This window comes from Atractosteus spatula, chromosome 11, assembly GCF_055471065.1.
Source record: "Atractosteus spatula isolate fAtrSpa1 chromosome 11, fAtrSpa1.hap1, whole genome shotgun sequence".
NCBI lineage: Eukaryota > Metazoa > Chordata > Actinopteri > Semionotiformes > Lepisosteidae > Atractosteus > Atractosteus spatula.
This window is the reverse complement of record NC_142716.1, coordinates 44,415,923-44,437,257: the sequence shown is the minus strand read 5'-3', so window position 1 is coordinate 44,437,257 and position 21,335 is coordinate 44,415,923. Positions and strand designations below refer to the sequence as shown.

Below are 21,335 nucleotides of genomic sequence, written 5' to 3'. Positions count from 1 at the left end.
ACATTTAGCAGGGTTTGATTTCCTGTCCTGAATGACCCAAATTGTCACAAGCAAGGCACCCTTGAAAATTTTTAAAACTCTTATTTAGCCTCTCCTCTATTTCTAAAGAAATCAAAGTGAGGTGTAATAGTACTGTTGACAAGAGGGATCTTATTACTAAGCAATTGAATAGGACTGTGTTGGAATTTCATCACTACCAGTTTCCCAGAAGAGCAGATGTTCGGTTTTGATTCACAGACCTCTAAAGCACTTCTCCTATAATGGTGTGATTAAACAAAGACTACACTTTGCCAATTAATACTCTTTGGACTTTCCAGTGACTCTTCTCAGCATGTTTAGTTGTTTCTGTGTCCTTCCTCCATGTATTTGCTTAACTGAAAGGCCAGTTCTCCAGAATATGTTGGGCTGGATCTGCTCGCCATCAAGCCAAAGCCTTTAAATCACAAATGTCAGAGAAGGGTTTTCCGCTGCTGCCCTTGGGAAAATGTTTTGAACTAAAAAGGGAGGAATAAGGTCGAAGAACAATCGGGGTAGACTGCAGTGAAGCAAGAACATAAGGAAGGTTACAGATGAATGGAGGTCATGGATCAAGTAGGTTACAGAGCCAAGGAACTTATCCCATTTTTTTTAGGTGTTACAGAAAATCAGCTTCTACAGCATTGCTGAGCAACGTGGCTACACCCCTCAATGTAAAAAAGTACTTTCTGGTACCAGTTCTAGATTCAGACTTGAATATCTCTTTGGGTCTTTTTTTTTACCTTTGTTCCTGATATAACCTTTAATATTTGGGGGATTTTAGATGCTTGTATCAAGTCCCCCCCCTTCCCCGTAGTTTGGTCTGTTCAAGACTAAAGGGGATCGGTCACTTGAACCCGTCTTGTCCAAGACGGTCCTTCACTCTGTTGAAGGATGGAGAGTGCAGGGCTGTCCTTTGTCTCTGTTGTCACAGTTGTTCGATACCCGAGAACGATTTTCTGAATAGGAGAAACATCCTAATAATGGAGAAAGTCTCGGTGCAGCAATAAGGGCATTTCCCCCTATTCTTCTGCTTTACCCAGAAAAACTAAGGTTGCTGCTGGAAGAGGTGTTAGTGAGGCCAGCAGGGGGCGCTCATCCCGTGGTCCATGTGGGTCCTAATGCCCCAGTATAGTGATGGGGACGCTATAATGTAAACAGGCGCCGTCCTTTGGATGAGACGTAAAACCGAGGTCCTGACTCTCTGTAGTCATTAAAAATCCCAGGACGTTTCTCGAAAAGAGTAGGGTTGTAATCCCGGCGTCCTGGCCAAACTTCCCATTGGCCCTTACCAATCATGGCCTCCTAATAATCCCCCTCTATGAATTGGCTTTATTACTCTGCTCTCCTCCCCACTGAGAGCTGGTGTGTGGTGAGCATTCTGGCGCACTATGGCTGCCGTCACTTCATCCAGGTGGGGCTGCACATTGGTGGTGGTGGAGGGGAGTCCCCATTACCTGTAAAGTGCTTTGAGTGGAGTGTCCAGAAAAGCACTATATAAGTGTAAGCAATTATTATTATTATTATTATTATTAATTATTACCCGTCTTACTTCGTTTGGGGAACATCGGCACCTGATAAGACTGTTGATGGCGGGGTCCATTGCAGGATCCGAGCTGCTGTTGTGTGAAGCTGAGGCTTCTTTCAAGAAGTGGCAGGGATGAGAACTTCGGATCAATTAGCTACTGAATACCGAACAGGCCAGAGGGGTCAAATGGCTGCCTGACTGCACTCCTTTGATTGCAGGCAGCTTATTGATCCAAGGGTCTCATGCAGTTATTTCCCGAAGGCCGTCAGTGAGTTGGCTTCAGCTCTGTGCTTTGGCAGCTTGTTTCTGACCCTCCGTCACCCTTTGTGTAAAATTAAAAAAAAAAAGCGCCTCCTGCTCTCTGCTCTAAGTGCATAGTTAAGTTTCAAGAGGGTAAACTGCAGTGACTTTGCGTGTTGTGTGTCTTCCTAGCTTGTTGTTTCAGCCAGGATAAATGTTTTCAGCTGTGCGTGTTGATCTTGCTTGCATTGTCTGCGAGCTGCGCCAGGGCCATTCAGCTCCTGCCCAGCCTTGGTGTGCCACACGCCCAGTTCCTCCCACATTCCCCCATGGCTTTTTCTGTTTGCACAGCTTGTTAACATCGATTGCGCTTCCAGACAAATTGAGAAATGAAAAACATGTGCCTGCAGCCACATTAATACACAACATGAGAGATGCGAGGATAAATGCTTTGAACCGTTTTGTTTCTGCAATTATGTTCATCGTCCATGAAAACCTTACATTCTTGTCCATTCTGCTTCCACACTGAAGGGGCGGAGTGTAAATTCAGGTTTCACATAATGGGACTTACAGTAAATGTGAACAAAGCGCTCATTTACTGTCATATCTTAGAAATGTATCATCTGAAACCTAAAATAAGATTATTTGGAATGTTGGCTTTTTTAGAAAAAAAATTAGTGTAAAGGAATCTGAGTTGAAAGTAATAAAAAATGTATCGCAGTAGACTTGTTATATTTTAGTGAAGTTCATAGCTGTACCTTTTGGAAATTACTTTTCTGTAACAAAATTCTCCTACAAATGTCTGTGAGTATTCAATCATTGAAAGTCTAGTAATGGCATTACGAAGTGGAAGTCTTAGCTGCAGCAGGGAGAACATGCAAAAACCTTCGGGATCAGGTTGCCTTGTGTACGCATTAAAAATTAATTCAGCATATTGCAGTGTCTCAGATCTCCCTTTCCCCTAAAACATGTAAATAAAAATAATGTCGTCTTTGTTGCATAACTGAGGTCAGGATCCAGTCATGACTATTCTTCTCATTGATCCGGAGCAGAGATCCTGGGGGGAAAAAAAATCAAGCAAGAAGCGCTGGAAAACTGCAATTTTGCAGTTGCAGGATGGCGGAGGCTGCTCCGAGCTCACACCGCGGGTCCAGCCGGTGGCGTTGTACAAAGATGTCCTGTATGTGTGCAGTGACCCCCGCTTTCCTGTCTGCGGCGCAGGTCCTCGGTCCTGCTGCTGGCCCCGCTGCTGGCCGAGGCGGACCCCCTCTCGACGACGTCCCAGCCGCGATCGCCGGTCACCGCCGGCACCGAGGGGTTACATCACCGCTTCCGGTGGATCGCCGACCACGTCCCGGCGTTCTGCATCCCGGGGCACCGGGTCCGCGTGCTCCGCACCCCCGATGAGTTCTTCCAGGTCATGAAGGTCAGAGACGGTGGTGTCGTCTTTCTGCCTGCTTTTGTGTCCACGGGGGGTGATTAACTGAACTGACAACATCTGCAATAATTGAGCTTTCTGACAGGGAATGACTCTGCATGCACATTAAAAACCCCAGGGCATTTGTTGAAAAGAGTAGGGGTGTTACCCCTATGTCCTGGCCAAAATATTCCCCCTGGCCTTTACCAATCATGGCCTCTTAATAATCCCCATCTCAGAAATGACTTCATCACACTGTAGTGTCCAGAATATTACAACATATAAGTGTATATAGTGTTTGACATACAAGTTATATATATCTGCAGCTGCCCAGATGCTTTTATCTCACCTATAAGACTCTGCATGGCTTGGCACCTCAGTACCTGTCAGTACTATTATCGCCCTACTCCCCACCTCGCAACCTTCGCTCTTCTAATTCTGGTCTCCTAACTGTCCCCCAAGCCCGTCTACAATCTATGGGCGACAGGGCCTTCTCCTGTTATGCCCCCAAGCTCTGGAACTCTCTGCCCAAGGATATCAGAGAGTCACCTTCTCTAAACTCCTTCAAGTCCAGACTCAAAACCTTCTTCTTTAGAAGAGCCTTTACTGAACTGGTTCCATTCTTTACCCCTCTGCTCCTACTATACTGTGTACCACTGTCCACGGTCTCCCCTGTGTATGGTAATTGTGTTTTATCTTGCATATTCTTTCTGTTTATTGTCGTTGTCATTCTGTAAAGCACTTTGAGGAGCCACCTTTAAAGGCGCTATATAAAATAAAGTTTATTATTATTATTATTTTATCTGTATTATCTTCCACTCTGTTTAACACCTTATAGATAAGGTATGCTTTCATTTATTCAAGAAAAAGACTTTCAATAATGTATTTGTTTTGCTCCTAGCCCATGTAAAGTATTTTTTTCTTTGACCTTTCAGAACTCCAAATTCCACAGTGTATTGTTTCACAACATTTTGTGTCTAATTCCAGCTTGCATGAATGGTTTGTGACATACATCGTTACAGTAAGAAGGTGCCTATTTATAATTCTTGTGGGGTCAAATTTTTAGGGAACATACCTGTAAGCGAAAACACACTTACCTGAAGTGATACCACAGGAGGAAGAGAAAGTGTAATTGTTTGGGTGAAACAAGAGAGCAGGTTCTGGTTTCAGGAAGAGAAGGAATGTTTCCATTTGGTTGTGTGACGCAGTGTGTCAGTGTTGCCTTTCTGCATCATCATGCTAAAATAGGAAATACTTGAATTACAGTCGCCGTTCTCTCATGGATCACAGGACACTTGATATGAGACAGTGGTACAAAGATGGTTAGTGTATATGAATGTGAATCATGTTTTCATTTTTGTCTATAAAAAAATTTAACTCTCTACTTACCTGGAGCATGACATGAGTGCACACACTGCACAGCTCAGCAGCGGGTGCAGTGTGAAATGTTGGGGTTGTGCAGGTCAGGCGATATTACAGCACAGGTATATTTGCCAAAGAACACACAGCAGTGGCTTCATTAGGGATCTGGCAAAGATTGAATGACAGCTAATGACCTTTAAAGAGATAAAGGCAGCATGCAGCTAGATGTCTAAAATGCTCAGTCCAGGGTGTGTACAGGAACACTTTTTCCAGAAAGTGGTTTCCATGTTTTAAAACGATTTAAAGCTTTAACCTAAGAATGAAACTTGAAAAGCTGGTTTTCAAACCGAAGGTAAAAAAAACACATTCAGACTTCACAATAAAAGTTATTTTTAAACACGTGTGTAAGCAAAGATTTTTTTTCATTTATTTTCAGGCACGTATCAGGACGGCTAAGAAACGGGTAGTGATGGCCTCCCTGTACCTAGGCACAGGACCCCTGGAACAGGAACTGGTGAGACTGGGAAAGAGTTTTGGCGATGCATTTTGCCAGTCCAGTCGCAGGGTGTGTGGAATTACATAAAATAAAAGCAGAACTCTAAAAAGAGTTTCCCCCACTAAATGCTTCATAGGCTGAGCACAGGAGGCACCTTTTAGTCGGGTGCCATGTGGGCTTTTAAGTGGGCTAGCAATGCTGGACTTCCAAATCTGAACTTAAGTAAAGACGCTATTTTGACCGAGACAAAGTGTGCGTGCGCAGGCCCATCAGACTGAATCACTGCAGTGGCTCACTTCAGGATCCTGAATGCATTGCTGCTAGTGCTGACTCTTGTACTGTTCTAGGTGGACTGCATAGAGGAAGCCCTGGTAAGATCCAGGAAGGAGAGTTTGACTTCTGACTTCAAGGTCTCCATTCTTCTGGACTACACCAGAGGATCTAGAGGTGGGTGGATACCCAGTGGTCTCTGGTGATGTTTTGAAGCATCTGGTAACACAGCTCACTTGTGTTCCTTGTAGTCTTGTCCTTTTGGTCCAGCGGCACGTAACTTATTGTATAGTGGTGGAATTTTACCTCCCTCTAATGCCGGTAGTATTTCCATGCCAGGGCCTCAGAGGCTCACAGGGCCAGAGATCAGCCTGGTTTCTGTAGAGCTAACAGGACTAGAAAACATGCAAGCCCCTCTGGATGTTTCCCCCAGCATTGCTGATCCCCACTGACAGAGATGGGTAGACTGAAGCAGCTGTTGTAAAATGCCTCCTACAAGGTGCAACAGCAGGGACTCGAACCCACAGCCTGACAGTAATGAGTTTAATGGCTTACCCTCTATGCTATACTTTCCCCCATACTGGTAGTGGGGTAGTTTCAACAGTTTTCGCAGGCTTGGGTCGTCAAGTCACTTAAAGTAACACCAAAGCTATTTTTCAAACACAGAACCCACGTCTATGTATTGCAGTGGATTTGTCTAGAAAGCCAAATAGCTGTCAAATGTAGCTGAGTGTATTGGAAGAATAATCATGCCGTTGCCACCAAATATGAAATCGGGATTAAGGAAATATATTTCTGTAAGTACAGTGCCTTGCAAAAGTATTCACGCCCCTTGGACTTAGTATGCAACACTGATAGAGACTTATCAAAAGAGACTCACAGCTGTAATTGCTGCCAAAGGTGGTCTTACCAAGTATTAACTCTGGGGGGTGAATACATATGCATTCAATTATTATTCTGTTTTTTTATTTTTAATTAATTTAGTGAAATGTCTGGATTTGTTTTTCACTTTGACATTATAGAGTACTTTGTGTTGATGAGTGGCAAAAATTCTGTTTAATACGTTATGGTCCCATGCTGTAACGCAATAAAATATGAAAAAGTCCAAGGGGGATGAATACTTTTGCAAGGCACTGTATGTGGCTTATCTTGCAACAGCATGTCACTCACTTGCTGTATTGTTGCCTTTCGGCACCTGTCATATTTACTCAGTTTTCCTCTTCCTCCTACCTGTTATATTTTCACCACAAGTGACATAAACAAATATTGGCTTGTTCTTTGAACAGTGCAGCCATTGTAGATCTAGTTCTGGAAGCTACAGACATGTCTGTATTGGCTCAATCGGGGGCGTTGTGGAGTACTTTTCTCACGGCTACGTGACGGTGACAATGGTCATTGGTAAATAAAGTGAAAGAACATCGTGCAGGAAAAACCCATTGTGCCACAGCTGTTTTTTTCTCACATTTTTAGAACGTGAGAGAACACATCATGTGTTCACATCACATTTATTGTTCCTGTTGTCTGTATTGTGTGGTGTTGTCTGTTGTACTGTGTATGTCCCGAGACATCAGCGCGATGAAGAATGCCAGTGTACGTGTACGTATGGCAGTAAACTCCTCTACTCTACTCTGTAAGTTGCGCACAATTGGTATGAATCTGAATCTAGGAATTTAAAAAACACCCTACAAATGCTGCTTTTTCTGCCAAAGCTGTGGTTTCAGTTTTGGCCACATGATTATGTTTTCATCTTGCCTTTAAAGCCTTGGTGCTAATTGTTCAATTTGGTATGGAAGTTTAAAATTCCAGAAAAATTAAAAAATAACAGACAGCATCTCGAAGGCAGTGAAGTCAACAGCACTGGCCATGTTCTGTGATCAGTGCTGTGTTCTTAGGGCCTTTATTGCTTCCTGTTTTCCTGATCGGAAGCTGAAATGTTTAAAAGACAAATCATGGCTTGTTATTAAAAGGCCTGACTGGTCATGACTGATCTTATTAGACACTTCAGCTTCTAAATAGGCCTGAGTATCTCTGTCTGGAATTGCAGCCTGTTCCCCTTGTTTCACGGCACGTGTTGGTGAAATGTGTGCACTTTTACACCATTATTTAGGAATATCCTGAGATTTAAGAGCTGTGCAGCTCTCTTTTTCAGAGAGAGAGTAGAGGAGTTTATTGCCATATGTACATCTACATTGGAATTCTTATTTGCTCCGTTCTCTCAGGATGTACAGTAAATACTAAAATGACACAGTACGACAGACAACGCCATGCAATGTAGACAGTACATTACAAACGTAATAAATAATAACAACCAGAACAATAAATATGTTGTGGGAAATAAGAAATATGCAGCAGTGAAACAAAAAAAAACCCAAGGTAGACCATGCAAAAAGTGCCCAGTGCAGACATGCATTGAGTCTGAGGCATTGCAGTTAGCTGTTGAGGATCTACACTGCAGGAGGGTAGACGCTGTTCTTAAGCCTAGGGGTTTTTGCTTTAATGGTGCGGTACTGTTTGCCACAGCACAGTGGGGGGAGAACTGGTTGTGGCCGGGACGGTGTGAATCTCACGATAAGGTGGGTACAGTATGTACGTGCGTAATCAGTGTGGCTGACTGAGAAGTTCAGGGGGTTGTGGTTTTATGCGCTGGCCCCCTTCCTGACGAGGTGTGGCTTTTCCCTGGCAGGCAAGAGGAACTCCCGGACCATGCTGCTGCCCCTGCTGAAGGGCTTTCCGGGACAGCTACGCGTGGCCCTGTACCACACCCCCGACCTGCGCGGCCTGCTCCGCCTGCTGGTGCCCGAGCGCTTCAACGAGACCATCGGCGTGCAGCACATCAAGGCCTACCTGTTCGACGACGACCTGCTCATCAGCGGGTCCGTGCCCCCGACGGAGTGCTCCTCCCGGCCGCGCGGTCGCGCGCGGGGCCGCCGCCCGGTGTCTGCTGCTGGGCCGCCACCCGCTGGCAGGATTCCTCTCCAGCAGACGCAAAGAAAAACGTGCCGGAAGATCCTGCAAGACAGGGCAGCCAAAATTAAGTTCTTTTTTTAAAGAAAAACAGCCAGATCTAGAAAGGAATCTGTGGTTATCAGTTACAGCAGCCACCACAGCTGCATCTTTGTCAAAGAACTGGTCTTCTTGTTCCTTGAGCATCACTTTTCAAGAAAGGAGACAGAAACTGGGCAATACTTGATACAAAAAGAAAACTCCTTTAACTAAGGGTGTATGTCATTGCTTTTTATATGATTCAATTCAAATTTTTCTCTTATATGTACAACTATCTAAGTTTTTTGTGTATGGCTGTTAATACAGAATTGACACTGATTTTGATTGTATATGTTAATGTAATGAGAATGTTTAATTCTGGCATTGATTGAGGCTCATGAGATTTCTGTATTATTGGCCGAGAAATGGAATCGGCCTGTGGCGTGGTTAGCAGGTATGTCCCACGATAAAAAGTAAACGCCAGGAACGAAGCGCCGTAGAGACGCGTGGGAAATGTCCCTTCTCTCCGGCGTCGCCGTGACCGTGTCTCGTCCTGTCGCCCCTCCCAGAGCCAACCTGAGCGACTCGTACTTCACGAACCGGCAGGACCGCTACGTGCTGCTGCAGGGCTGCCGGGAAGTGGCCGATTTCTTCGCCGAGCTGGTGGGGGCCGTGGCGGACTCCTCCCTGCAGCTGCAGCCCGACGACGGCGTGCGCATGCAGGAGGGGAGGGTGCACCCTTACAAAGGCAGGTGGCGTCGCCGGGGCATGGGTTCCGCCCGGGTTGTACCCCCGTCGTGTGCCGGGGGGTGCTGAACCGTACCAGCGGGCGTGATTATCTTGCTTGTTATGATGTCCTGTTTCACCCAGCAAGAACTTTGTCTCGTCCCTTTGCTACTGGCATGTGGCAGGGCCGCTGCTGACGGGGTGGGTTAATAAGATCGGGTGCCAGGGAGAGCTGTGGGGAGAACATGCAGACTCCCCCGAGAAGGGTGCTGTAGCCCGGTCTCGAACCCAGGGCTTTGGATTTGCGAGGCAGTGGAGCCGACCGCCATCGCCACACCACCCTCTACGATTCGTTCAGTAGTGAGTGAATACTGTTTTTTTATAACTGGGAACTGAGCGTTTACAGCAACGTGGTATAGTGTAAGACGTATACACTAAAGGGTAAAAGTTAGGGAATTTAAAAGAAAAGAGAAAATGGTTTGGGGTGTTAGAAAGTAGTTTTATAGAGCTTCATCTTATTCTAGACTTCCGACAGCCCTTTCGGCCTTGAGCTGATTCATCTAATAACGGATTATGTTGATTATTATTTTCTGGTTTCCCTTTACAATAAATTGCCAGAAAACAGATCAGTTCTGAAATGAATCTGTCGTTCCTAAGTCTTTGAATGACATGTTGCACTTGCTGTAAGCCCATCTTGGCTGAAGGGTTGTGAAAGATGAAAGGAAATGCCCATCTGAGCGCCTGATCTCCTTTCTCGCCCCCATCTCTCTCCGTCCCTCCTCTTGTGGCTTCTGTGGGATTGCTGCTGAGATGACTGAGATGTCATTTTATTACGGTATTCTTAATGCAATCAGTTATCGTGCTGATTCAATTTATGAATCTGTGGTTATAAGTTACAGCAAAGCGATGCCACAGCTGAGATTGATAGACACCACAGCTGCATCTTTGTCAAAGAACTGGTCTTCTTGTTCCTTGGACATCACTTTTCAAGAAAGGAGACAGTAACTGTTCAATACTAGACACAAAAAGAAAATTTATTTAACTAAGGATGTATGTCATTGCTTTTTATATGCATAAATTCAATTTTATGTACAACTATCTTCGTTTTGTTTATGGTATCTGCAGTTTTTTTGCCGCTGGAAGTAGGTGCTGATAGTTTTTTTCAGATTTTGTTAGGAAACATTTGTTTTTCATGGCTAGATCACCAAGTTCAGCAAAGGTCAGATAACTGAAAACACAATAATTGTAAGAAAGTGTTCTTGATTGTCAATATCGGTACTAAACGCAGTGATTAAAAATAAGAAATGACACAATAAGAGTAAGAAGAAGTTCAATTGAATTGGATTCCAGAAATAACTCTCTGAAGTCATAATGATGTTGGTAAATAATCTGAGTGAGCTGAAAAGAGAGTAATTTCAGTATCCTAGCGGACAGACACCAGCAGGATATTCCTCAGTGTGACCTCAGCGCGATGAGTACAACCTGAAACAAGACACCTTTTTAATTTTTAAACAATGTTAGATTTTACATGAGCCGTTCTTCATTCATTTGCTGTGCGCCGTTCTATTCATAAGTACGGCTGGCAGTGGACGGCTGAGGGGGTGATCTGAGTCATTAAATTTAAACGCAGTGAACTGCTGCTCGATTCAGCACTCTGTATGCATTGGCACGAGCCGTCTTTGGAAACTCGATCTGCGATAGTGCCAGGAAACCGTGCAGCTCTGTGCTGCTGGCTTTACTGTATCTGAACGGTTCCCTCCAGGGACTGCGGAGTGGTCTCGGCTCCCGAATATAGCTGCCCTGACCCGGGCCGCCCTGTGGGACTGTCCTGGAAGGCCAGGAGGATGGGTGTTCAGTACCTCAGTAGTACCTCCCTTCAGGTTTTACTCATTTTATAGCTGCTCTTCCACAGCCACAGCCACGGCCTCCCAGCCCAGCCATGGTTTGGTCAGTACGAGGCAGGGAAGCTTGCAGTGCGCTCTCCCCCCCCCCCCCCCTCCCCCCGGGCACTCACTGGGAGCAGTGTGAGGCTAACGCTGCAGGCTGGTGGCATTCCTGCTTTCCGCTCGGGACCTCTGCAGACCGCGGCCGAACCGAAGGCTGCAGAAGGGCTGCTGGCAAAGCCGTCGCCGAAGCCCGAGGCAGTGTCTGGGAAAGCTAGCTGGGTGGGGAAGACGCCTCCCGGTTGTCGGAGATGGGAGTTAAGAAGCCGTTGTTGTAAAATCCGCTGGAGTCTGAGTGCATTGTTTCTTACCATTATCAATCATGAGTCATTTTTTGCCACTTGTTCCGTGTTTCCAAACAAAATAGGCGCATTCCTCTCTTTTTTTTTTCTTTTTTGAGTTATTTTTGTTGTTTTGCCCTCCCTCAGAGGAGGGCTCATCTCGTTCAGGGCGACTCCCTTGTTTGTCTGAATTCCTGGGGGCCTCCTGCACTCCCTGCCTCTTCTCGGTGGTCTATCCCGACCCCCCAGAGCAGGGCTGTGCTGTTTTGGAGGGGGGAAAGCATGCGTCTGTCACTGCGCTTCGCTCTACTGTATTAAAGGTGCTGTTACTGCAGCTTGCTTTTGCCACACTTGCATACAGGCTACATTTTTGGTTCATCTGTTTATCATTAAATAAAATACCGTAAAGTAGCACCGCAACCAAAATTAAGTTGTGTTTTTTTCCCTATTATTATCTGTTTGTTTATCCAAAATGTAAGGCCCTAACAGTTTACAAATGTTCTCCCCTTTTTTTAAATTCATAAATGCCTTCGAGCATCAAGACAGAGTTCTCCAAGCCTGGCCCTGGAGAGCCCCAATCGAGCTGGTCTCGCAGATCACCCCAAATCACCTGCTATTCAAAGATTAGGGACACTTGGTTTAGCAAGTTGTGTTCCAGTGAAGGTATCGCCGGTTCTTGAGGGCTGAAGGATATTTTGATTTTGCTCCAGATGATCTCTCAGCAGGAGAGACCAGGAATTTTAGAAATTGATGATTTAAAGCCGACTGAAATGGAGCTCTCCAGGAGCCGGGTTGGAGACCAGTGCAGTGCAATAGCAAATAGCAAAAAAATATTGCAAAATGTGAGTGTTCAGTGCCTCTCCCCAGCCTCCACCTCCTTGCAAAGTCTTTAAAGATGATTTTCCCCGAGCTGTGACTAAATTCAGTAACATTTCAGAAAAATCAATGCTGGGCCTTGCTTTATTTATTCACAAACATTTAATACTGGTCATTTGTCGTACGCGTATCGAATATTAAAGAAGACGGCTTGAAAGTTTATCGGGATGTTTATTTGAGAGCTTTCTGTTGCATTTCCTCCCACGGTTTATAATAGTTCTCCTGCCCAGGTCAGCCCAGGCGCTGATGCCCACGTCTTTTCCAGGTGACCGCACAGAGTTTGCTGCCGCGGCTCGCCAGCGGGTCATGGGAGTGGTGAACTCTGCGCGCGCCAGGCAGCGTCTGGAGGTCACCGCGGCGCAAGAGGGTGAGGGTGCGGGCGAGGGCACGGCCGCCGGGCCGGGCCGGGAGGACACGTGGGTTTTCCCCCTGGTGCAGATGAAGCCTCTGGGGATCAGCCTGGACGAGCAAGTGACCAAGAGGCTGCTGACGGAGGCGGGGGGCGACTGCCGCATCTACCTCACCTCGGGGTATTTCAACCTCACGCGGGCGTACGTGCAGCTGCTGCTGAGCGCGGCGGCGGACTACCGCATCCTGCTGGCGTCTCCGGAGGTCAACGGCTTCTTCGGCGCCAAGGGCGTGGCGGGCTCCATCCCCGCGGCCTACGTCCACATCGCCAGGCAGTTCTACAGCAGGGTCTGCCGCCTGGGCCAGCAGGAGCGCATCAGACTGCACGAGTACCACCAGCGCAACTGGACCTTCCACGCCAAGGGTGAGTCGGAAGCGGGTGTTGGTTTTTAAATTGTGGCCCTTCGGCCGTCGGATCAGCCACAAAAACTGCTGCTGGGCGCCACTGCTTCAGTCTCTCCGTTGCTTTTGTGAAACTACCCAGTGCGTCCCTAGATACCTCTCAAATATGCCTGATACAGGAGCTGTGGGGTATATGCTTAAAAACTTTAGAAAGTCTCACAAACATGCCAAAAGCGCACACAGTAAAGAGACAGGATGGAATTTGTTCCCCTTAGTGCAGACTCATTTGCACTTTCCTGTAAGATGTGCCTCTTTTCTGTCAGTTCCTTTCAGCAAGGAGCTCATCAGCTACCCCACTCTCACAACAGAGACCTTTCCTCAGTCTCAGCCTCCCAGCTCCTCGGCTACAAGCCCCATGGGCTGGTTCTTTCACAGCCAGCGTGGTGCCTCTTCTGAGTGTTATTCTTCTAGATGCACACAAAATAAGTGCTCGCTCTGAGCTCTGACCTGGATTTCTGAACTAGAACTAATAGAAAAGTCAGCGTTCTTTCCAACTAAAACAGGGCCCAAAGAAAACAAGGCTTGAACCACTGGCTTGACAGGAAATTAGTTTCCTAAAATCTCAATAAACATAGCTGAGAGTGCAGTTTTACTGGAATTGCAAATGTACAGTGCAAGCCTAGAGCCAGTTCCCTCAGCTTCACAAGAAAACAAGCAGGACCCGCTGTTCTAGAAAACTCATGGCTGTTTTCTTTGTTTGCAGTGTGAAACACAAAACAATGTGCTGTGCTGCACTGTCCTGCTCTGTGATGAATGTGTGCATAGAGTCTTCTGTTTTGGATGTTTTTTGTGAGATTCTGGGCAGTCAGTGTATTGGAGTACAATTTTTTTAGATCTACAGGAAAAGAGACACAAATAAAATTATGCATTATGTACTTGTATTATGTACTGTACCATTATACTGAAGTCCATAATACAATTACTGTTAAGTTAGCCTTAACAAATGGCTTAAAGGGGATAATCTTTCATGATGAATTCTTCTCTAGCACTTGGACATACACTCTCTCTCAGCACACACAATGTGGGTGTTTTAACAATGACAGTGGTTTATCTGTGATCTGCAATGTTTTGGATTTCCAAAGTATGCCATCTACTTTCTGCTCGAAGTAAGCTGTAAATTTACTCACTAAACGAAGAAGCAAATTTATTATCAGTTTGAAGGCAGTTCTCTATGAGGTTCACTCTTGCCTTTGTTGCTGGTTGTTCTGATCTGTAATCTGATTTTTTTAAGAACATAAATGGAGCTGTGACAGGTATGGGTATGCACAAATTATTGGCACTTAAGAATGTTTAGCAAAAGCGTCTACTTTTGAACATTTGGATATTCAGATGTGCTGCTCCTCTGCCTTGGCTTCAGATCGGTGTGTTCCCACTGCTTTCTGTTATGCTGATTATGCCCAGAGGACAAACCTAATGGCTGAAACTCTTTTGGTTAATTAAACTGAGCTAATGTTTGTTGAGTAAGGTTGCCACTGTGCTTCACGCAACAATAAAAAGAGTCATTATTTGTTTTACAGTTGTCGATGTCAGAATTTAAAAACAATGATTTGGTTGAATTACTGACATCTACAACATACAGATCTGTTGCTCAGATCCCATCTTGTGATAAAAATGCCGATTGATATATGTATACAAGACAACCCAACAGCAAATTAACTATTTTTATCCGGGGGCAGCATGTGAGGGGAAATTATTTGACTTTACAGAAATGCCTTTATGGAAATTATCCACGATCGGGAAAACGGCTTCGCTGGAATTCAATTTAATGTTGTCATGCAGAACCGCGGGGGCTTATAAGAAGTCTTCTTATTTATTTAATAAAGCCGTGCTGCCCTGGTATTTCTAGTAAACACTGGGCGCTTTGATCAGAGTGGGAATGGAGTGAAAAATACATTTGGAGGAGCCGGGAACAATCAATCGCCATTAAAGGTATTGTGATGTTAACCTGGAGCCCCATCAGGTTAATCTGTGCAGAGAACAGAGACGCCAAAGGGGACAGGAGCTGGAAGAAAGCGTCGCTGTCCATCAATACGAGCAGGAGCCCCTGACTGGTGGGAGTCCTCTGCAGACGGAAGCCCAGGCGAGGCAGTGTCTGCTCCCGCCATGGGGTCTCGGCTTTGGTCGGCCTCCTGCCTCCTGCCTTTTCTTCCTGTGAGCCCCCTTCCTGTAACTTTGAGCCCCTTAATATTGTCACAAAATCTTAAAGATTTATCTTGCATCTGCGGCTCTGCAGACTCAAATTGCAGATTCAGTTCTCCCATTTTTTTTTTTTAATCGGGCAGCAAATTCAATGAAGGACATCTGTCGTGCTCATTCCGAATAATGCGCTATTGTGACAAGTGGTTGTGCTCTTTGCGAGTGTGTGTGCGTGTTGCCACTGCTGTCCGAAGCTGTGGTTTTTTCTGGTGTTTTGGGAGGCGCCGAGGTGAGCGTCGTCGAAGCTGCAAGCTGTGGTCCGTAAAATCCCTGATTTTCCGGCTCCCCTCTTTCTGCCAGGAGGAGGTGCTCCCAGCCCCCCCCCCCCCCCCCACTTGTACAACTGTACGTGCCACCGTGTGTGGTGGTAACCATGGCGCCAGGCTTGTTCCTGGAATGGGGCTCTGCAGGGTGGGGGCAGGGCCGGGTCTGGGGGTGCCGGTGGAGGGCTTGAAGGAGAGAGACGAGATGGATGGGATGTTGGGGGCCCAGGCTCCTCGTTCTGGGGCTTCCTTCCTCAGCTCCTCTGGTGATGGCATGCAGGCGATTCCTGGAACTAGCTGGCCGGCCCCTCGCTCGCCCCCCCCCCCACAGCCTTGCAGCAGCGCAGAGGCTGTGCCAGGAACTCTGCTATTAAAACACTGAGCCTGGGAGCCAGATTAGAGGTTATCGCACATTATCACACGTTCTCTGTGCCTGTCCTTTTCTGAGCTCTTCTCACTGCTGGAGAAAGCAGGAAAAGAGAAGGTGAGGTGTGGTAAGGTGTGGTGCTTGTGTAACATCTTCTCCTGACAACGTACACAAATAGCCTTTCACTTGTTCATAAAGCAAGGGGATTATTTGTCTTGGTCATAGTGCCTTTAATCACACAGATCTCTTGTCAGGGCGCAGCCTTATTTATAAAGCCCTCCATGGTTTCTGATCATAATGTTTTTTTTTGTAGATAAGTCTTTTATCTGTTCATTGTTCGTTTCTTACAAAAGTGGTGTCCGTGCAGAATTAGATTATACATTAGTGATGTTAGCGTGACAGGGTGTATTTCAGTGCCTTAATCCAATGATCTTTTACGAGGGGGTTACTTTTGTTAAATGTAAAAATTCAGTATTTTGGCAAGGTAAAGAAAAGAACGGCTGTTTTATTTCTGTTTTTCCCACATTTTCAGCCATTCCAATGAGATATCACTGACAAAAAAAAGGTCTGAACAGGTAATGGATTAAACTGTTCCTTATCTAGCTCCTGGTTGTTTCCTGTTTGTTTTGTAGCCTCGTTGATTTGAATAGTTCTGTAGACATTGCAATGTGGAAAACCAAAAAGTGAGAAACCTACAAAGTAACTTAAAATGGAATGATTCTTGCTCATTAGTTGACGTGCGTGTCCGCCAGCACTGCGTGTCTTTTCTGAGCCTCTGCAAAGTGAAGACTGACTCTTTTTGTTGTGGTCGAAGCCACTTGTTTTTTTTTAATCATTGTCTTTTATTGTTTTCTATAGTGTTTCAAGGACGGCACATGAAATGTGTCAAAGACCTTTGATTAATAGAAGCATTTTAATGTTTCTTTCTACTGAAACGTTTACAGATCTCTTTGCAGTGGGTTTAATCTTTCAAAGCTGGCTTTACTCCTGTACTCCTGTCTGTGCTTTGACCATGAATTAAGACTCTTGAGCACCTGGAGTGAATTTGTATTTGAAATTGGGATGACCCTTAATAAGTCTGGCCTGATAAACTGTAATTTTGTTCTACATGTTTTGTAAGCAAACATTAGCAGTTTAGTTTTGTATATACTGTAATAAAACAAGCATATGATGACTAGAAATTAACCCTCCCCCCGCTGTAGGTCTAGTTTACAGTTTACAATGCGGAGAGATTATTCACTAAGTATATTCAGTTATGATAATTTTTTGTTTGTTTTTATTCCTGACTGTTCAAAGCAACTATTGTCTGTGGTTGGACATTTTGCCATGTCCTTCAAGGCAAATAACACCGCTTTTACTCTTCTGGGAAAGATGAAGTTTATTAGCACTTATTGTGTTTGGCCCAGAAACCAGCTGAACCAGGAACATTTCTTGATGATTTCATTTTTGCAGTTGTGTCTCATTACTGTAGATGAGGTATCCTGTACTGTTACATAGAAATCTGTTCATAATGTGCATTGTTTGCCACAATGACAGGGCACAAGTTTCAGGCTTTGGTAGACGTAGAGAATGATTTGTAGAATTAAATACCCTTAAAGTGCATTAGAGATTATATATTGGTCACTTTTTCACATGAGGTAAATAGAGTGGTTTTAGTACCAGTATGTGATTTTTTGGGGGGGAAGGGTGTTTTATTTTTATTTCCGTTTACACTCCCCTGTTATGGTACTCTTATCATAATCCATTCCCCATGCCCTGTCTGAGCTCTCTGTATCCTTTGGTTTTTCTCTGAAAGCTTCTAGAAAAGTTGTACTTTTTTTTTCCTGTTTGACATTTAAAAGAAGAATTCAAGATTTTTTAAAAATGTTTTTAACTTCTGAAAGCAGAATGCTCTAAAGATACAGTAAATCCCGTACTGGTTACCACTGAAGCAGGACATTCCTGCACGAATTGTTCTGTCCTGCCCCCTGCTTCGCACAGACACCCACAGATCAAGGAAATTCTGTAGTTCTTTGTTTCCACAGAACTGAGTTTACCGTCGATTGACCTTCTTTGCCTTTCCCTTTGCCACGGTGCAGCCGATCCTCCAAAGAGGAAGCAAGCAGCTTTGTCTTTGAAAGAGGAAGTTGTCCTTCTGTGTGATTTTCCCTGGGTAATTTCTTGGATTCTAGCAGTCATTACAGAGATTGTTTGGAAATCATCCGCTTGCTTAAAGCAAAAAAAAAACGTCATTTGAGTCACAGATTCCTTACCTGGAAAAGCAGAAGAGCCACAGCTGAGTGTTGTGTGGCTGTTCATTTCTCTCTTGTGCTATATAGGACAGGGGGGCTGAGTGTGGGATTTTGCTGTGCTGTGCAAATCAGTTAATCAATCTTAAACATTTACTGGACTGGGGCTGACCTCTAGGGTCACTCCTTTAATGTTTCAAGCAACAGGGCATTCCTGGAAATTGTTATTTTAATCGGGAAATAACAGGATTTGGCCGTTTTTTTCCCCCCATTTATCACCAATGTCTTTTCACAATGCCTGCTGGAAATTATATATCCGATCCATACCTATATGGTCTTGAAACATTAAAGGTTAAAATTGGTATATTTTCATTTAATTGGTAAATATATTGTATTGATTTAAATGAGCATAGTGTTTTTTTTAAATTCACACACCAATGAATTGAAAAGAGACTTGTCATTCAGTTTGTGTTGGATAATGCGATCTGGCTTTGCAGTAAGCACTTTGTCAAAGATTGTTTTGCTTCCGTTACAGAACCTCTTTAGGCAAAATGATCAGCTATGGATTTTTCTTGATAAACTTGTTAAATGTAATGCTTATTGTATAGTATTCTTTGTTGCTTGTTATGTAACAGACATTAGCCTAGTTCATTCTGCTGTTCTACAAAAGAGGTGTGAATTTTGGCCACGTATTTAGTGATGTGGATTTTCCTGGTTATGGGTAATCAGGTTTGTGTTCCCTGTAAAAGGCTGTTTTGTCTGTGAACCCCTTACTTGGGTCATCTGGACTGAGGTGAAATGCCTCGTTCTTGCCTGGCTCACAAGAACCTGATTTCGTGCCCGATTTTGCACTGAGAGACTAATTTGCAGAGCTAAAGGAAAAACAGGCAAAACTCTTCTTTAACAGGAAAAGCTGGCAAAGCTGAGGTTCAAGAAAGACGTATTGTGGAAATAAACTAAGTGGCACTAGGGAGATGAATGAAAGCAAAAAAAAAACGTGTCATTGCAGCTGTTAATGTTTGGGCCTTTCCTTCATCAGGATAACACATACTTTCAGAACCCAGCTGTAAAAAGGAGTGTGCATAGTTCATACAGCTGCACTTTGGCTAGTTTATATCATTCTGATGAAGCCAGTGGGCAAAAAGCATCTGCACAGTCATTAAGGAACTCATTTGCTTTTTTGTGAAAGATTTTTTTTTAAATCCTAAAACAAAAGAAAATTCGAATAGGGCAATACAATGTTTCGACAGCTCCCTCCCCCTCCTCCCCATTTCTTTAGGGTGCCCCATAAAATGTAGTGGTTTGGAAGGTGTCCAGGATCAGGGCTAGAGCATTGCATGGCAGAGCCTGCAGTTATTTACTGTGGCTCTGGCAGACAGCATCCTCTTTCAGGTGAATTGTCTACATTGTTAAGTATTCACTACAGGAACAGTGGAAGCGTTGGCTTTTAATTGTTTTTCTCAGGAGGTGAGGTGATCTAAATTCAGCCTCAGGGTTTTCCTTTGCCTACATGTTTACTACGTATTGAAGACAACGTGCTGAAAGGCTGATTTCTGAGGCCATGTATTACCAGTATCTGGGTATGAATGTATCAGTGGTGTTTAGAAAAGGCCTGGGTAAGGAGTTCCCTTTTAACTTTTAGCACAGAGATCTCCTGTCCTTATCCTGCAGAGCCTCAGTACAGCAGATTTTGTAGGTTAACACTACATCACCCAGTATCTGAAGTCTTAGATATGCCATCTTAATTAGTCACAATGAAAATTGTCAATTTGTTTAAAGTAAGTAATTTAAAGATGTGGGAAACTCTTAAGTACCCTTAAGCACCAGAGTTCTGTTAAACGGCATCACCTGTAAATAAGTGATTAATTAAATGAGTGACCTGTTCCAACTTTAGAAAATAGACACTTGCTGGATTGGGACTCTCTAAGGGTTGGAGACTCCTGTTCTTGCATATATACATATGTATACAGCCAGGAAGGAGTGAGAAGTCAGGGCTCAGCTCAGAAGGTGTTTCAGTTTTGGATAATGAATGCATGTGCAATAGTAGCAAAGATGTCTCAGGCAGTTCACCCTGATGATAAGCAAGCTCGCAGTATACAACATTTAAAAAAAGACACTCTGTCCCGGACTGCAGTCATCAGTGGTTTCTCCCCAGTCTCGGCTCCACGCGCACTCTCTTGTACTGCACAGGGGGCAGTGAGGGCCAAGCAGCCCTCCATCAGAGCCATTGATCTTCCCGTACAGGAGAGTCGGCGCACGGCGGAGAGGCAGGAGTGTCATTGCATGTTGCAGAAGTCGCTGTTTCTCCTGGCTAGTGCCCTGGCTGACTTACGCCTGCAGATTGTTCACTAAAACATGGGGAATCCTTAGTCACGCTCGGCTAGAGACAGCTTGGGACTGTTGTTAGATTATATTTACTTTCTGTCTCGCTCATTGAGTATGAGGTGGTGCTTGTGTATAATATACCTAATTAATCCTACTGTATCATTTTATCTTTATAGTCTCTTGCCAGTTAAAATTTAAGTATAGGAAGAATTATAAAAATCCCCTTATGTGGTCAGGCATGTTGCTCTACATGAAACGCACCTTGTCTTCCTGTTTTTTTACGTTTGCCTTAATTCAATGTGATTGCATCGGCGCATCCATTTCTGTGTTTGTGTCTCTGTTTGTGTGGGCCTGTGGCAGTGCCTGTAAGTCGGAGTGTGTGCGGCCTTCCACGGCCCTGTGTGTCGGTAAGCGATTCGTGTCGGTGTGGGCATGACACGGGTAGAGCGTGGGTGGCCTGTGGAAACGCATCGCGATGGCTGTCTTGTGTGAACTGCGAACTGTACCTCAGTAAGCTTGCTGTTGTCACGTTACCACTTTAATCTACTACCTGTGGTTTTCTGAAAAGAAAAGAAACCTTCTTTTTCCCATACGTTCAGAGAGAGAGACTCAAGAACTTGTCACTCATTTCTGTAACACTGAATATTGGTGCAGTGACCTTTAAAAAAAAAAAGCGATATGAGGGTTTCCTTTCTTTAAAGCAATTATAGGAAGAGATGCCTGACGTCTCTCTTTGTTCTTTCACTGAGCAAACTCTGGGTAGGGGACGTGCATGAATTCACATCTGAGAATGCCTTATCACGATGGAGATAACAAACTATCTGGCGCATGTAAGCGATTTGCAGTGTTCATAAGATATCCGACTGAGCTGGAAAAGGGCAAATTGCGAGGGGATGCTAGAATAATCCAGCCAGTAGCCCAGCTCCCTTGGCTAAACACCGGCATGGCGGGTTGGGCCCTGAAGGGGCTCGGGCCTCTTCGCCTGGGACCTGCCAGGCGGCCGCGAGCTT

General features: G+C 44.8%; 1 protein-coding gene across 4 annotated transcripts in view; it reads left to right on the top strand.

Moving 5' to 3' along the window:
• pgs1 (phosphatidylglycerophosphate synthase 1) overlaps window positions 1–21,335 on the top strand; it is a 42,679-nt gene that overhangs the window by 7,119 nt on the left and 14,225 nt on the right. For all 4 annotated transcript variants that reach the window (XM_088927641.1, XM_088927638.1, XM_088927640.1 and 1 more), the window contains exons 2-7: window positions 3,005–3,209; window positions 4,999–5,076; window positions 5,406–5,505; window positions 8,012–8,201; window positions 8,880–9,058; window positions 12,402–12,908. In XM_088927641.1, coding sequence (XP_088783767.1) covers window positions 3,005–3,209; window positions 4,999–5,076; window positions 5,406–5,505; window positions 8,012–8,201; window positions 8,880–9,058; window positions 12,402–12,908 — 1,259 coding nt within the window. The remainder of the gene's footprint in view (window positions 1–3,004; window positions 3,210–4,998; window positions 5,077–5,405; window positions 5,506–8,011; window positions 8,202–8,879; window positions 9,059–12,401; window positions 12,909–21,335) is intronic.